Source organism: Dioscorea cayenensis, unplaced genomic scaffold (assembly GCF_009730915.1).
Source record: "Dioscorea cayenensis subsp. rotundata cultivar TDr96_F1 unplaced genomic scaffold, TDr96_F1_v2_PseudoChromosome.rev07_lg8_w22 25.fasta BLBR01000148.1, whole genome shotgun sequence".
Classification (NCBI taxonomy): domain Eukaryota; kingdom Viridiplantae; phylum Streptophyta; class Magnoliopsida; order Dioscoreales; family Dioscoreaceae; genus Dioscorea; species Dioscorea cayenensis.
The window spans coordinates 7,132-21,170 of NW_024086539.1; the positions used below are offsets into that span (position 1 = coordinate 7,132).

The following is a 14,039-nucleotide window of genomic DNA, read 5'->3' on the forward strand; positions in this document are numbered from 1 at the left end:
TAAAAACTGAATAGTGCGCAATGCAACATCTTACGCATCCAATCATGGCACGGGCCATAGGTTGAGGGCAATTGAGCCTGGTGCAATACAGACAAGTTACGGATCAATAGCCCGACCCACCCGTTCACTTTGCCAGCAGGCCGAATCAGAGTTTTGGACGCCGAAGGCCCCCGGTTAAGTATAGTTTCATATAACACTTTCAAAATCGCCTGATTATTGCAGATTTATTCACACTTCATGCACCCTAAATTGTTGACAAATAAAATGATCAGACAATGAGTTAAATTTGAATAAAAAAAAGCATGACTTCTCACCATCATTCTTAAGATTCAGGTTGAATTTAAGTTTGGTAAAGAAAAAGACTGCAGATATGTACAACAGTTGCAAACAAATCCACATAAACTGAAGGTTCTTAAGACACTGCTATAAATTAGCTCCTAATGTAAATTAAAATTTCCAAAGCTCTTAGGTCTGGTACTCAGGATTCAATGCAAGGGCCTCTCTGTAAATTAGCTCCTTCACATGCTCCCCGGTGAGTACGTGCTTTTCAAAGTCGAAACTGAAGGGCTTCATGCATACTGGCTCATCGCTTGTATCATGCAGGGATGCAAAGTAAGGATGTGCAAGAGCATCTTCTACTGCATATGCAAAAAAAAAAAAAATAAGAAACAACTTGCTTGTTAATCAAAGTAAGAAAGTATGATCATTTTGCAAGGAAAGAACAACAAAAAAGTAACAACCATGGAAGTTATTCATTCACATTAAACACATGTGACATAATGGATGGTTTAAATGTCCTCACAATGACATCGGATTCATGTCCTTACTAAACTATCAGACTTTTTTGTATTTTTATGAAGATTATGTATTTAGAATGAAAAACTTGAAGAAAGTTCAGCAGAATTTGTCAAACAAAAAGTATTTTTAAAAATGCATTACATTCCAAGTCGAAAAATAAAAAAAGTTTCTTTTAACCTCTTACATTGTATTACATCCTTGTTGTAGCCATCTGTCTTGATTGCATATTTGTGAAGCATAAAAATATAGGTATCATCATTCACTATTAATTTCTAGAGTCAAATACACCAGTATGCAATAGCAATCACTTCATTAAGCTAAAAGACTGAAAACAGAAAATACGTTCAAGAGCCTCTTGCTTTTCTGGGTTTAATAGATTTGAAGAAAAAATCGACCAGTAATCACTTGAAGGTACTTGTTCATCATTTTCTGTTACTAATCCACATGGGCCATGACACACATCTTATATTCCGCTGTGTAAAATACAACTATGTCTTCCATCTCTATTGTAGCCTCATCCATAACCCCAACACATTCAAGAAGCTAGAAGCAACAGAGAGAACAATAGCACACGCAGATGTTGAAAAGGGTATTGGGTATATAGGTTATCAACCTTTATTTTCCAATAGCAGTCCAGGTACTTAAATCCATGGATATCTGTGGTATATTATTTCTAAATTTAGGTCAGGAAATATATATCCTCAATAAATAATCAGACTGTCATTCTTTCTTTGCCAATATAGCATACAATAGTTGTTCAGTTTCTATCATAATTAATCAATAAAAAAAGAAAAAAACTAAGCTGTAGCACAGATACAAATGCATACCAGTTATTCTCTGGCTTGGATTGAATGCCAACATCTTCTCAACAAGGTCAATTGCTGTGTGATGCATCTGCGGAAACTTTTCTGCGAATGACTGCCGGGCGTAACAAGGAAGTCGGCGGATAGATCTTCTGCCAACTTCATCCAAGAAACCCAGATCATCCTCTTTTGGAGTGCCAATAAGCTGCATTGTCGAAAAGTATTAAATCAGCCATGGCCTAGCAAATATCAATAGGAATGCTTGAAGCCCATAATTGTAAACATTATAATGATTCAAGAATTCCTCATAAACCTGAGAGAATTTGCATACATAGATAAAGATCTTGTATTGCATTTGAAGATTATTTCTATTATATAAAAGCAAGCCCATCTCAATGATGCATAGGTTAATTATTTGGAATGATGATTTGCATGACGCCAATATAAATCCTCAAGGGCATGTCCTCATTGCGTACTTACTGACTTAACAGGGGCACACATACCTAACGTATCTAAGTTAAATTGTGATTAATGTCCAGTGAAACGAGAAATCAATTTGGTTGTGATCCCGCAAAGCATGACCGCATCCACTAATTATAGAAGGATAAGTCAATGTACAGAAATTTAACAAAGATATACAGTAAGGGGAAATTTCAAATTGTGGGAGTATCTAACAATTAACACATGAGAAGTGAAAAGAAATAAAAAATGATGGAAGGAAAAAAAGAAAAAAGAAAAATAGTATCAATACAATTGATTTCATTTGCTTATCCATTCTTTTTTTTTATTATTCAACCAAAACCAAGATAACAAATCTTTATTTTTTCCTTGGCATATGCTTAACCTCAATCAAAACACAACCTAGAGAAACGTGCTCTATAAAGTTCAATAAGATAACATGCATCTCCTAAAACAAGAATAATTAAATTTGGTAGGCATGAAACAAGAGAAAAGCTTCACCTCCAACAGCAAGCACATCTGGTGCACGATGTCTTTCCCTGGAAATAAAGGTTTCCGTTCCATTAGCTCCATAAAGATGCATCCCACAGACCACACATCAATTGCAGCAGTATACCCAGAAGAATTCAACAATAATTCTGGTGCTCGGTAGCTTTTTATAACAGGAAAATACTCCTTCATAAAAGGAGAGGTAATGGGTTCAAACCCAAAATCACAAATCTTCAAGTCACAATTTGCATTTAGGAGGATGTTGCCTGGCTGCAAGTCTAAATGAAGAACGCCAGCTGAATGTATGTATTTCAATCCACAAAGAATCTGATATGAAATATACTGTCAAAAGAAATTGCAAAAAAGAAAAAGAAACCGATCAGATAGCCATCTATAGCGAATCCCAGAAACATACAATACAATAATTTTTACTGAAAATGGTCCAATGTGATAATCAAGATATTAACAATTAATATAATGTTAAACTTCAAGTAATAGGATCAGAAGCACATGGTGGAAGAGCAAAGGCCAAAGAGATTTCGAATGCTAAACAAGTCGTAAAATTCAAGCTCTTTTGCCAACCGACAAAAATTCAAAAGCAGGTATGAGTTCCATGTTAAAATACACTGCATAAAGCACACCAAAGAACCTTACCACATGTTCACATCTATCATATGGCAAAATTAAGAACTCTTGCCAACAAGCTATAACTAGAAAAGAACTGATCAAACATTGGGATTATCTACAATACTATCATATAACTTACAAAATGAAAATTTTGGGATTTTAGAGTCCATCTTAAGCATTCCAAACCCTAGGGAAATGTTACAAAACACACTATGGATCTAGATGTAAAGGAGTTTTCTTCATTATCATACAGATGCTCTCCCAGACAACAGAAGCAACTTTTACAAGGTGTTGACAGCTTGGGAAAAACTCCAAAGCCTAGAGCGCCCTAAATGTTGGCTTCACAGAGAGCAAGATGAGCACAAGCACATTTAAAATTCTCAAATTGTTGGATGATTGGTCACATCCTCCACGCATACACATAATGTACAATAACATTCTTAAAACGAGGAAACCTAAGATACAAATTGATCATCACATTTATTGCATCCCTCTCTCTTTCTGTACCCAAGATCAAACTATATGAGCATACTAAACATCTGGTTACATTAAAAGGCTCAGAGGTTGCTCAGTCCATCATAAATCTGTTGCTTGGAAAAGGAAGTTTTGCCTTGCAGGATTTTCAAGCAATAGAGGAAACACATCAGCGTTTCCTTAAAGCACGCTCAGTGTAGTACTAAATTATTTTTTAGTATTAACAATAGAGAGAAAAAAAATTGTTTTATGAGTTTATATCAGACAATTGGAAGAAATTTACAAGTCAACAGATGAAATTTCGTAGTAAGTGTTACAACTCATCCCCTACAGACTTATGGAAACATTAAATGTTTACAAATCCTTTCTCTCAATGGTGAATAATCTCCAATAATAATAAAACAAAAGACTCATGAAATCTTCATTTGAAAGCCCAAATTATTCCAAATGTAAAAGACCGGAAAGAGTTGAATAAGGTTTTCATGACAATAAATTCAAAACCTTAAAACAAGAAAGAATAGTAATAATATTTAAGGTCAATCCTATATAATTCAGAAAAGAGAATTTTATTACTGAGTATATAACATGAGACCAGCTCAAACATGAAGTAGGTAGCAATGTTCTATAAAATAAACACATATATGTCTCGATCACCTTATCTTTTGTGTATGGCAAGTTGGTGAGAGAATTTAAAACCAAATCTCCATCACAGCTTATTTTACAACTTTAATATCTTTATTATTCCTTTAATAAAAATTTTTGCCCTTCATGGCAGGATATCTTTTTGCTAAGAACGAAATCCTCGACAGTAATGATTTGTTGACTGCTCACAGCAGAGAAACACCAAAAATGGATCACCAAAAAATGGAAAGAAAAATAGCTTTTCTTCTATTTTTTCTACTTTAATCAAACTCGCCATGTATTCCTGATCCCTTAGTGTTCCGAAAGAAACTAATGGAGGTTTATTTTAATGCAAGTAGCAAACTACAAACAAATTGAATGAAAAAAAAACAAGGAGAAAGAAAAAAAAAAGAGATAATATTGTAAATGTCGTGCCTTTGAAATTTTAAAAATAGAATGCTTCTGTGTTGTGAATAATCTCTCTGAGATACTTATGTTGAAATTAACTTCTACATGATGGAAGCTTCTAATTTGGCATCCATTCTTAAGGGATGCATCACGATAATATTAGGAATGTGCCCATACTAAATCTCCATAAACAAAAAGATGAAGTGATAATACTAAATGGGATAAGCAAAACCATATGTAGTACTTGATGAAAAGAATAAATTCAGTAAAACCGAGAAGAAAAAAAAAGTGTACCGTTCAATATAGGATATTTTCTAGGGAATTGTGTGGCAAATTTTTAATAGTCAACTGTTGAAAAAAGATCATTGTTTTGCAAGTTAGATATACAACTCATGCTTGACTATAAGCCAAAATGCATGTTGATTCCATTTGATGAAGACTATACACCAAGAAGATCTAGAAAATATTACAGCAAGATGCCAAGATTCCATTTGGTACAGACTATAAGCTAAGAAGATTTGGAAAATATTACAGTAAAATATAGTGTACAAAGATCAGTATCAACCACAACCATTTGGCATGGTATAGGGTTAGAAGTTGTTTAAGAGTTAATCTTTTGACTGTCAGTGTTAGGCGCACAGTTTCATGTTTGGCCTGCAGAATGTGCCAACTCAAGTGGATAATTTATTTTAAGCTTGAGTTGATTAATAGAGCATAGAAATTTAGTCATATTCTGTTTGCATGATCATGAATTCTATTTGCATTCAAACTTGGATAAGTACTCTAATATCTGTAAAAGAATGATGGATCTTTTCAAAGACAGGGGAATGAATGAATGAGAATTGTGTAGCTTTATGCCATTTTTGAGAGCGCTACTTAGATCATCTAGGCATAATTATCTAGAAGCCCTAGGTGTGATTGCCTAAGTCACATGGCATCACCATCAAGAAATATCACAGAACTTTCTGTTGTGTCTATGCCCATGACAAGATGATGCATAAGGTATGAGTTATTATCATGATACCAAGATAGGAAAAATTATTCATAAGAGAAACTTAGCCCCAGACAACACTATATATATATATTGGTTTGATATGAAGGGTTACTTGATTATATACATTGATTTTTTTTCCTTGTAGCCCCACACACTAGCAACTAGCAAGTCAATGTACACAAAATATTAAAATTATTTTTATTAAATAACATTGATTGCTATTTTAAAATGACCCAAATACCTTCTTTTACAAAAATAAAAACAGCTCAAAACTACATGACTCTTCAAATCCTATACATTTAATAGTATATAACCTAACAATATATAAGATTTGACAATTGAGAATTGATCCCAAAATGTTTATAACATCAAAGTTAAAAAATATGTCAATGCGATGAAAAAAAAAGGGTTATGAAGAATTAAGTATTTAATTAAAGACAAAGTTCTAACATAAGCATGTAATTATTGTAGTGATTTTGAATCTCAACTTGAAGTTACGATGGACACATACAACGAATATTGATAATCGGGAGTGTGTTTATCAAGCAAAGATACATATAACACACATCGAGAGATCCAAAACCACAATATAAAGAAAATAACGGAAAAACACAACACATAACGAGAGGTCCAAATCAAAATATATAAAAAAAAAATAATGAAAAAACCTATATATGACACTCACAAAATGAAACCGACCTGAACGTGTTCCTCAGATAAAGGTTGGTGGAGTGGATTATTTGATGCAGATTAGTCTCCATAAGCTCATAGGCAATGTAGACATCATTAAACAACTCCCATTGCGGAGGAGGTAAGATGTCCCTGATTGCTAGAACCTGTGTTGTACAATTACAACACGAATTAGATGATATATACACCCGTATAAAAAAATTATAATAGCATAAAAACCACAGTAATGTTAAAGAAACACCACTCAATAGCATTTGAATTTTCATAACTTTTGAGCATCCAATACAAAAATCAACAAAAATGAAAACAACATCCAAAACAGGCACTTTCAAACAATCTAATTGGATAGGTTAAAACTTGGACTTTTAGAGAGTAAAATGTCAAATCAGATGCAAATCTCATAATCAAATTACAAAAAGCCTGCGAAGCCCAGTCTCCTCAATCCAACTAAACTAATCAAAAAATGAAATTGTTTGCACCCTCATATTCATTTACCAGGTCATCCACGGTTCTAGCCTCAAGCAACTCTCACTACTATCATTATTGAAGTTAATCAAAGGGTGCAAACAAGATCAATTTTCTTCAAATGTTAAATCCAAAAACTTTTCCCAAGTTTAGTCTAATCAACATTCTTAATCCAAAAGATTAGGCGAAAAGTTCCAACTCAAACCAGTTGGAAAAATATTTGTGTATATGAAGTTTCTGCCAATTTGGCTCCTGATAAAAAAAAAAAAATCCATCTCCCATTCAAAAGAGATTATTAGGGACTTAGCATCATAGTTTAAGCTTCAGTTTATCTCCTTTCACAAATGCTGAATTTGCACTTATATTCTAAATTTCCATCTCTAGTGTATCTTGAAAAACAACCAATTAAGTCGAAGTCTACGCAGTGAAGTGAATGTTCCGCATAAATGTCATTTTCGCGTGTATCAAGTTAGGCTATTCTAATTTTGTTTATTATCTTTTATGGTAACTAATTAAATGATTGAATTGCACTATTCATTTTGTTTCTACAGACGGTTTAGTTTTGCCAAGGTTCTAGAAAGAATTTTGGCTTTGAAACAACCAAATCAACTTGCTTTCTATTGTTCAAACAATAAAAGCCACAAAAGAAACAAGTACTAATAAGAACAAATCTACAATAAGAAGTAACAAGTATGCAGGAATGACATAATCTAATGAACTACTACTAACAAAATATGTTGATACAACCAGATAAAAAAAAATCCCAGACAGTTCTTGAGACACTTTTTTTTATCTTTTAATTCTTAGGCTTATAGATTTTTCCTTCCATTTGGGTATATTAAAAAGAATAAACTTCTCCTGCTACAACTAAGCAAGTTATGAACCAAGAATTGAGCCTTTGCCTTTCCCCTAGAATTGGGCATACCAAGATCTGGATCTTTCGCTCTTCCTTGCCACCAGGCATTAAAAAAAAAATTGATTTTCATCCTCATGACCACAATTGCAAGTGATGTACTTCTTTTTCTAATCAAGATCAAATCAAGTTGACAACTTTATAGAACACCATGAAAATACAGGTTGCTTTTAATTCAATTAGATTTTGGACCCTACAATTTGTACAAAATACAACAAATGTATCTCACCTGTCACTAATGTAAGATATTTTTTAAGGTTGAGACCAAGTGTAAGTTCCCTCAGTAAATGCGATACAATACATCACAATTAGGAAAGCGAACATCCTTTCACTCCAAGAAACTTGATCTATGGAGACAGAGAGAATTCAACTCACTGACATTTTCATGGTCCATGTGGCGCAAAAGCTTGACCTCCATCAACATCCTCTTAAAATAGATCATATTATCAAAAGCATGCGAGATCCTCTTGATCGCCACCCGCTCTCCAGTCTCCGAATTCAAAGCAGACCTAAAACCAACAAAAACCCAATCAAATCAAGAATCCACAGAACAAACAAGCAAACAAGAAACTCACCAGGTGACGCCATAAGGGTCATTGCGAAGGGGAATGATCGGGGGATTATACTTGGAAGTGACCTCAAAAACAATCCTACGATTCCCACATAAACAGTACCGGACAAACCTTCCCCCGTGTGTAAGGGTCGCTTCCATCTTCACCGGCGCCACCATCTCCGCCGCTCCCTCCTACGTCTCTCCCATCTCCTCCCATTCAATTCCCACCCTCTCTCTCTCTCTCTCTCTCTCTCTCTACTAAACTTTGCTTTTTATTCAATTCAGTATCCAAACTTTTAATTTGAATCAAAAAGGTTACTGAAAGCTTTTAATTTTTCTTTTCACCGGCAGGTCATCCTAACAAAACCCTAACAAATCCGATTATTCGATGTTGATGTGGCGGCTGAGCTTACATAGTCAGCTAGTTTAATCCTCATCAGCATTCCACATTATCATCATCAACATTACACATAAAAGAGTTCTAGATCAACGACTAAGATCCTCTTATGTGAAACCCTAAATCTCAATGATCGGACGGTCGAGCTTCACCGTTGCTAGATCCAACCAAAAGCCACTCCGCCTTCTCTTCAACTTCTTCGACCTCACCATTGACTCGGCCTGTAGCTTCCTCGTCGGCGCTTCTCTTCACGTCCCCGCCTGGGATGGCTCCTCCCGATCTCCACTAGCAAAGGTATGGACATCATGAACTCCATCAATGATATCTTCGAGAAGCTCATGACAGGAGGCATCTCGCTGGCTCGTGACAAAGACCTCCGTTCGTCTTGTTCTTCCCGGAGAGCTCGCCAAGAATACCATGTCCGAGGGCACCAAAGGTGCATCACCAAGTTTACCGCTTCTTAGATCTAGGGGTTTCTTTCTTGATTTCATGTTCTTGATTCTCTAATATGTAATTTATAGAGTTTGCTAGGTTTTCTTCGATAGTTTGTAGGGATGGATTGTTGAATGAATGAATGAAAAGTTGAAATTCTAAACCTATAAATTGTGATGTTTGGCATTATTTTCTTTTTATCTAATTGAACTTATTCACTGAACTTTGGGAAAAAAATTTTCTGTTTTCAAAGTAATTTCAACATTCTTGTTCTTGATTTTTAGGATCATTCTTTGATGATTTTTACCGATCCCGAACATCTAGTTTTCATTGTTATGCTTGCAATTGATTTTCAAGATCATTCTTTGATGAGAGCTTGACGCGACCTCGCTGGAAGAGAGCGAGCGATCAATTCCACCCGACCGATTACTGCAATGGAGTAGGCGGAGCATGGTGAAGTTCTTGACCGTCCGATCGCTCCGAATCTGTAGATTATGTGGAATGTTAATGATGATGATGTGGAACGCTGATGAGGATTAAAATAGTTGAATGAGCATCCACATCGACGATCGAGCGATCGGATTTGTTAGGGTGACCTGCCGGTGAAAGAGAATTAAAGTTAGGTAACCTTTTTGATTCAAATTAAAATTCGGATATTGAATTGAATAAAAAGCAAAGTTTGGTAGCCTCCTGAAAAATTTACTCCTCTCTCGTGTTTCTGGGAAATTTTCCAAAAAAAACAAACTTTTATGAGTTTATCTTATGCATTGTAATAACCAAGTAACATAAAAATATTTTTTGTTTCTATTCACAAACTTTATCTTTTGCAAATATTTAGATACAATCTTGTTTATTTTTTTAAAATTAGATTACACTATTTACTTGAAGTTGGGCTCTTCATTTTCTCATTTTTCATATTTTTACTGCAATTTAAATATAAACTCCCTTAACTATGTTAATTTTCACTCTATCTTTATACACCACTTTTTTATTTGACAGATATTGTTTATAGATATCACGAAAATAAATTGTTTGGTTCTAAAACTTTTTTTCTATTAATAGCAAGTTTATCATTTCGCAGAAATACTTTTCAAACCAATCTAAAATAAAATGGAATTCGGTGCAAAAATTGAGACCTATCAATACTATAATGATTATGCTATAGAAATTAATTGAATTTAGTATCCGATAGAGTATGTTAATAAAAATAGAAAATATTGTTATGTAACTTTGAGAAAGTTCACATGTTTCAAAGGTCATTGTGAGGTGAAAAGAGATATTTTCATGAAAACTCATGGAAAGTGACCATAATAGATTGCCTCGGTCATATTGTCATTAAGTGCTAAGAAAATGCTTGGTGAATACCAAGTCACAGATTTTGAAAAGAAACATAATCATCCCCTTGCTAACAAATCATGCATTCATATGTTACCCTCACAAAAGAAAATAACAGACGCTCAATCATTCATGTTGTACTTAAACCGTTGATTTTTATTTATCTCCTAAACTTGCATTTGTAATGATTTCCTTAGACTTAGGTATTCAAAATAACTTGAAATTCACTACTAGGAACTAGAGAAATTATTTGTGCACTAAAAGAAAAAGGTTTATGATGCAAAGAGAAGCAGGCAGCCATTTGATTATTTTGAGAGAAAAAAAGTTGAAGACCCTTCAAATTGTAAGGGATTCTGGGTTTTACATACACCATAATCAAACAGTCACATAAATGAAATGATACAATCTCAAATCATCTTATTTTTTATTACATATGTAATGAGTGGCAAAAGTTGCATCTATCTTAGAGCCTTGATTTGCAACAGAAGTCTTTGACGAGTAACATAAAGTTGAGAGACTTTAGGAAAATTTCAGTTATAAATTTTTTGGCTCTTAAGAAACATTCCAGTGGAAGTAAAGTGGCTTAGTTGGACCCTAGACATGCCATTAATAACGTACTAAACCACTAAATAATTCCCTACATGTTCTTTCACACACACTCTCATTAGCCAAAATTCACTCAAGGGCTTCCAAATATTTATTATTTGAAAGACTAAGATGCATATTGTTTACATGGAGTAAAAATTTAACATTAAACCTTCAAGTAATGTTCAACTATTTCTAGAGATACAGATAGCACATCAAATGCACCTAATAACCATCTACAACAAACAAAATTGGCACACAAAACCCCTTTGATTTTAACAAAAGTATCTATATTTTGATTCATATGATATAAAAAATATATTTTCAACAATTTCTTGGCCAATGATTAGATATGCATATATTTGTCAGTCATTACTTGATAACCGGGCAAAATAAAATTTATATTCAAGAGAAAACAAGTCTTTGAATTTAATGATATAAACTAATATTAAAACCTATTATGATAACTTCAAAGAAGAAAATGATGAGATGAAAGCCATGAATAGAAATGTCTAACAACAGCAATGGACCATAAAAATTCAAATCCACCAATTCATGCTAAAAGTATTTATAAAAAAATACTGTGGAATTGCTTGTTAAAACATGAATAATATCATATGCTGCAATGAATTAGGTTTACTATAAGTTCATAGCCAAACATAATCCAATGTGATTTGAATTCACATTTTTCATTCTTACATTTGATGCTTTGATAGATGCTAAATGAGGTGACAATGTCAACCTTTAATTTTGGAAAAATATTTTTTTTGTGGTTTTATAGATTTCTGAAATAGACATCCATAAGTAATAATACTACAACAACTATTAATTTTTATTTGGGGAGCAACTAACTAAAATATTTCCATGTAATTACAATAATCCCTTTCCCTGGGTAATTTGTGCAATTTGTGTAGACATCAATACTACTTTCTATATTCAATAACTCAAACGTGAAGGACATCATCAGCGCCCAAACTTTCCTACATAATATGAATGAACCTATTACAACAATCTATGTTTGGTTGCCACTTTACCTGGACCAATGGTCACGCAAATCCTATCTGGGTTAGACTAGATCGGTTCTTAACTAACATAGACTGGTTAACAATTCATCCAACACCTTAACAAACTTTTCATCCCAGAATAGTCTTAGACTATGTCCCTATTTTGATTTGCCTTTCGATCTCATACTTTGAAGCCCTGATATTTCAAATTGGAGTTAGCTTTGTATACTATTGATTGCTTCGATGAGCTAATCAGGACCATGTCCTTCCTCAGAGATAAATTATATCACTAGTCCAAATCTAGCTTTAGTTAAATTAGGCCTAAAAAAACTCAATGAAAGCTGAATAAAATTGAAATATATATATATATATATATATATATATATATATATTGTTAAACAAAGTAAAGACTTTTTATTTCATATATTTCTTATAGAAATTTAAGGGATGTTTGGTTGGATTTGGGGTTATATGTAACTCTAACTATTAGATCCTCATAAATCCCAATGTTTGGTTCACTGAAATTTCTAAATCCAATGTAACTCAAAATATACTAGATAAGAATTTGGTTTTATGACTAAATCGATTGTAAACCGAAATTCTTTATATAGTGTATTATAAGTTATAAAGAGATGATAATTGCAACCATCTAGTTTTTTTATGTATTCCATAAAAATTTTGGTTGTATATCCTAAATTTTAAAATTATTTAATTTTTATTGAAATATTCTATCATATATAAAAATGAAAATATTTAAAATATATTTTTATCTCAATTTGAAATTAATCTAAAAAAAATTAAAACCACGGCAATGTAAGTAACTCTTTATATATATCAATATATGTGTGTGTAATCATGATTATATAATAAGCTATAAAAACTTTTATCACATGATGTGTCATATATATATGTTTATAAATAAATTTTAACATGAATAAGACATGAAAGGATGTTTGACTATAGTGTTCTATAACTACACATATCATTTTTTTTCACTACATAATTTTTTATAGTACATAATATGTTTAATATTAGACATAAAAGTAAATTTTTTCTTTAAAACCATAAAAATTAATTAAATATATACTTTAGTGGCCATATTCTAATTATCAACCATATACAAAAATTATAAAATTTAGTATTATAAATATTTCCAATTAAACATTGGATTTGACTCTTCTGTATTTTCAAATCTAAGATTTACAAATGCACTTGGCATTTGGTTAGATGCAGTTAGAAATGAGGTGAATTTCAAATTACAATTCATTTGTGAATCATGTATTTGAGAATGTTAAGAGAGTTAAATCTCATAAAGGTACTATTTGTAAACATTTATCAAATAATTTAATATGAGAATGTTTATTATTAATTATTTAAATTATTTTTAAAATTTAATATATTACCAATAGATAATGATTAAAATGAAATTTTGAACTATATCTTCAAGAAAAATGAAAATTATGATGAAAAATATTTGAAATTTTTATAATGAAGTGATTTTGAATTAAATTTTGAAATATATCTAAATTATAAAACTTTGTTATTTTAAGATAAATCATTTCAAAAAAATAGGTAGGAAAAAAATTTAAAACAAATATTTTGAAATTTTTTATACACAAAATAAAATATTTTTTAAAAGTTTTTATAATTTTTAAATTAAAATAAACTACTAATTTAACTACTGTTATCAATAATTAAATTTTTTAGAAATACCAAAATAATAGAAAATTACTATTTTCATGTCATACGGTGGCCATCATATGCCTCGTGATAAGTATTTGTTATTTTAAATCCAGAGTTTCAAAACAAACCTAAATTGAGCGTATTTCAAAATTCACCCAAAAATAGGTCCAGTGTATTTGCATTTACTTTAACTTTTAAAATCCCACTGAACAAAATATTGTTTGTTTAGATGAATTTAGAGTTACATCTAATTTTGAATACTGGGTTCTTAGAAATCCGGTATTTGATTCACTGAATTTCAATGAATTT

The 14,039-nt window shown here is 32.2% G+C and overlaps 1 protein-coding gene across 1 annotated transcript; it reads right to left on the reverse strand.

Annotated features, from left to right (window-relative positions):
• Positions 1-307: 307 nt before the first annotated feature.
• Positions 308-8,504, reverse strand: LOC120253661 (mitogen-activated protein kinase homolog MMK1-like). The gene is given in 7 exon segments (XM_039261945.1): positions 308-638; positions 1,626-1,806; positions 2,562-2,891; positions 6,373-6,395; positions 6,398-6,509; positions 8,121-8,250; positions 8,317-8,504. Coding segments are annotated over 7 exon segments (1,104 nt in total). The 5' UTR covers positions 8,472-8,504; the 3' UTR covers positions 308-465.
• Between the last annotated feature and the right edge of the window lie 5,535 nt (positions 8,505-14,039).